Raw genomic sequence first — 3538 nt, 5'->3', positions numbered from 1 at the left:
TTGGGGGCTTGGACAGTAAAGAAATTCTTCCTTATGTCCAGCCTGAAACGGTCTTGCAGGAGTTTGTGACTGTTCGACCTCGTCATCCCTTGGGGCGCTCTGGTGAACAAACATTGCCACAGATACTGGTGGTCACCCCTGATAAACTTATAAGTGGCCACAGAAGAGCGTAAGTGGCCATAGAAGAGCGTGCTTTAAAAAAATAAAGATAATTTATTATTGATAGTCACATGCAGCTTTAAAACGATCCGTTATGTGTTATCATTGAATAGTATACGTATGAAAGACTTGATAGAATCAGATTTTATATTTTATTCCTCCAAAGCTAATATAGAATCATAGAAGAGTAGGGCTACAAGGTTCAGAGGTCATTCAGTCCAATCCCCTGCTTGTGGCAGGATCATCCCTCTCCAAGCCATCTCATACAAATCCTTGTCTAACCCTAAATTTTTCCTGTTGGTTTGATCTTTATTCAAGTTTGAGTTGCCTAATTTTTATTCAGCAACACACCTTAGAGAGAAAATACTGTTTAAGGTCAGTAAGACTGATAAAGCATTTATAAAAAAAATTGCATTACGTATGAAGGATTCCAAAATAATATAAACTATGCTCTATGTTGTGAACATTTGCAAAAACTGAGTATTGCATTTGCTGAATTATCTCTTGTCTGTTTGCAGCTACTCCGTGTTCCCTTTGCCAGCTCTGCCGACTGTGCATCAGAAATTACATAGGAAGAGCTAGACTGCATCTGGTTCCTCAACTTCAGTTGCCAACAATACTGAAGAATTTCTTGCAGTATAGATAAAAGTAGCAATTCACTTTTAGAGATCAAATAATAATTCTGTTTTTGTCTGTATACTGTATGTTTCACATGAAGAACTTCTGGGCAAAAGACAGCCTTTACATATTCATTTAATAAGTCTTTGACACCAGGAGTTGCAACATAACTCTTTGGAGCCATTCAGTAACTTGGTGCCAAGGTGCTAATACCACTGAGTAAAATGGTGTGTGCTAATACTCTGGGAAATGATTGTACAGACAGCTTCAGCTTAACACTTACTAATTAACTGTACACTTACTAACTAACTGTAGTGCTGTTAAGGTTAACTTTAATCGTATTTATACTTTATAACTGCTTGATATACCTGAAACAAGAGTTTATCAAGAGTATTGTTGAGTTTGTCAGTTTGGTTTTATTATTTTAAGTGTTTCTAAATTTCTGTTATTTTTATGCCTAGAAATACATGGAGATAAGCAAGCTCTATAAGTTGAAAAAATAAAATAAACAAACCTTAATATTTCCTTCTTGCTTTCCCTATGTAGACAACTTATAAATGGCAGCTGGTGGGTACTAATTTCCATTTCCAACCATATATCATGCTAAAGCTGACAGGTAATGGATAGGTAAAACCATGTTCCTATCCTTTCCAACACAAGGTCCACTGTCAGCAGAATTAAAGAAATTCAGAACCTGAATTTGTTTAGTATTTCCCTGATAAAGACACAGAAAATGTTATGATTATCAGCCATACTACTGAACCCAACATTAGTCCTCCTGAGCTCTGAAAGCTAAGAAGATGCACACTTTTACTGTTCTATGTCTACCAATACCATTATGTCTTACTGTGGCAGTTATTTGAGGAAGAAGCCCTAGGAAAAAAGTGCAATTAAAGCCATAAAAATATAAAAGCACATGTGTGAACAGACCATGCATTCTATACATACTAATGCCTCTGGGCAAAAGTATAAGGGGCGCACATACACAAACCTTCCTTGCTACCTTGTCACCACCACCACTGTCTTTTGGAACATTTCAATTTGCCTGAAATGTTATGTCTAGTAACATTATTTGGGGCCTTGTACCAGGTGTTAATTCCAACCGAAACCAATTTATTAAGCTCTTAGCAAATACAATTCTAAATTAGGAATAAAGCATTTTCAGCAGTTACAATTTAATACTGTAGCTAGTCAAAGCAGATGCTCACCACCCCAAGATATTGCGAATGCAACTTCACTAGTTGATCAGGCCGTGAGGTCTTGTCTGGGGGCTCCTGGCTTCCCCAAGTCTACTGGGTCCCAACAGGGACTCATGGTGCTCTCATTCTTAGCAATACTCTTTTACATGCAAATAGTTTACAGAGCTTGTTAATTATGATATACAGTAGTTTTACAAAGAATGAGCCAGGAAAAAATATTGTTTTCCCTAAAGTCCTATGGTATTTTCTTTGATATAGTAAAACTGTGTAAAACTGTGCAGATACTCCAGACCTCCTTGTGAAGCTGTTATACCCACAAGTGATGGGTAAGCATAATAAATTCTTGGATTACCTTAGGAAAAAATGCAAGATCTGCAAGTCTTTTTAGAAAAGAACTGAAAATCCAGAGTTGCATCTTAGAGACTGATGGAAACAAATATATACACCCCACCTCTGGCCCTGAACACTAAAGAGATGAAATACAGGACTTTTATTTGCCTACATGAATCTGCCAGCTCCCTCTATTTATCATACAGCACTTTCTGTGAAGAGCCATCTTTCTCAAATAGATGTCCACAGCCAAATCCTCATGTGTGACCTATAAAGGTTCTAGAAGACATCCTTTGCTTGGAAAATCTGTACCCGCTACCAAGTGCAGAGTGAGCATATTCCTCTGATGCTTTAGTCCCAAGAGAATGACATCATGAGCCTCAACAGCTATACTGGCAAGCTTCAAGTCAACCCAGGCAAGAAGCATTGCAACTCCCATGAGAGACATCCAACAGCTTCAGTTTTAGCTTTGCTTTAGCTACCTTATACTTTCAAATAGTCTAATTCACTGCTTCATCAGAATCAGAGTACTATTCATTTGCATTCCTCTTTCCATTCCTCCTTTTGGGAATCATTTACCTCATTTACTAAGTGCCAGGAACCTTTTCCATGGGTTCCTTCTTACTCCTATACATTTGAAGCTTTTGCATTTGAAGCCCCAATTTAAAAAGTGCATCTAAAATTAAAACTGGATCATGCCAAGATCATCCTATTAGTTCTAGCACAGCCAACACAATATGGTCCTGTGACATTTAAATATTGTCAGTTCAGCCCCTTCACAAATTGTCACTAGTACAGGATGCAATTCTTAAGATCTTTATCATGTCCTAAATCCCAGCATGGAAAGCCTACATCCCAGACCCTGAAGATTGAATAGCAAACCCATTTTGAGAAGGATGACTCTCAGCAGGTTCAAGACAGGTTTCTGAAAGAGTAAAAAGGCTACAGCAGAATGGCTACCTGTCCAAATGAAAATGTTTTTAATTTGGACCCAATTAATAGATTGCTCCCTTTGTCTATGGAGGGCATTTTGGATTACCTGCTATTTCAACTACCTACCCTCCAATATAAGGCCATGAAGTTCTCTCACATCCCACAGTTGCAATATTTTTCAGGTGATTGATTTGAATTTCTCCTCCTATTAAGGAGTTCATTCCTCCTTGTGGCGCACAACACTTTTGGGTCTCATAGTTTCTAGGGTCGGAAGGGACCTAAGTAGATCATCTAGTCCG

General features: G+C 38.1%; 1 protein-coding gene across 4 annotated transcripts in view; it reads left to right on the top strand.

The window, feature by feature from the left end:
* The window catches only part of ASB5 (ankyrin repeat and SOCS box containing 5), a 70358-nt gene extending 69056 nt beyond the window's left edge, over positions 1-1302 (top strand). For all 4 annotated transcript variants that reach the window (XM_019534639.1, XM_019534640.1, XM_019534641.1 and 1 more), the window contains one exon: positions 678-1302. In XM_019534639.1, the coding sequence (XP_019390184.1) occupies positions 678-805 (128 nt within the window). In that variant the 3' untranslated portion in view covers positions 806-1302. The remainder of the gene's footprint in view (positions 1-677) is intronic.
* Positions 1303-3538: the final 2236 nt, after the last annotated feature.

The sequence above is a fragment of the Crocodylus porosus genome, unplaced genomic scaffold (genome assembly GCF_001723895.1).
Source record: "Crocodylus porosus isolate Cpor-Errol unplaced genomic scaffold, CroPor_comp1, whole genome shotgun sequence".
In the NCBI taxonomy this organism is placed as follows: Eukaryota; Metazoa; Chordata; order Crocodylia; family Crocodylidae; genus Crocodylus; species Crocodylus porosus.
Note: the sequence above shows the minus strand (reverse complement) of the source record. Positions and strands in the feature narration are given on the sequence as shown.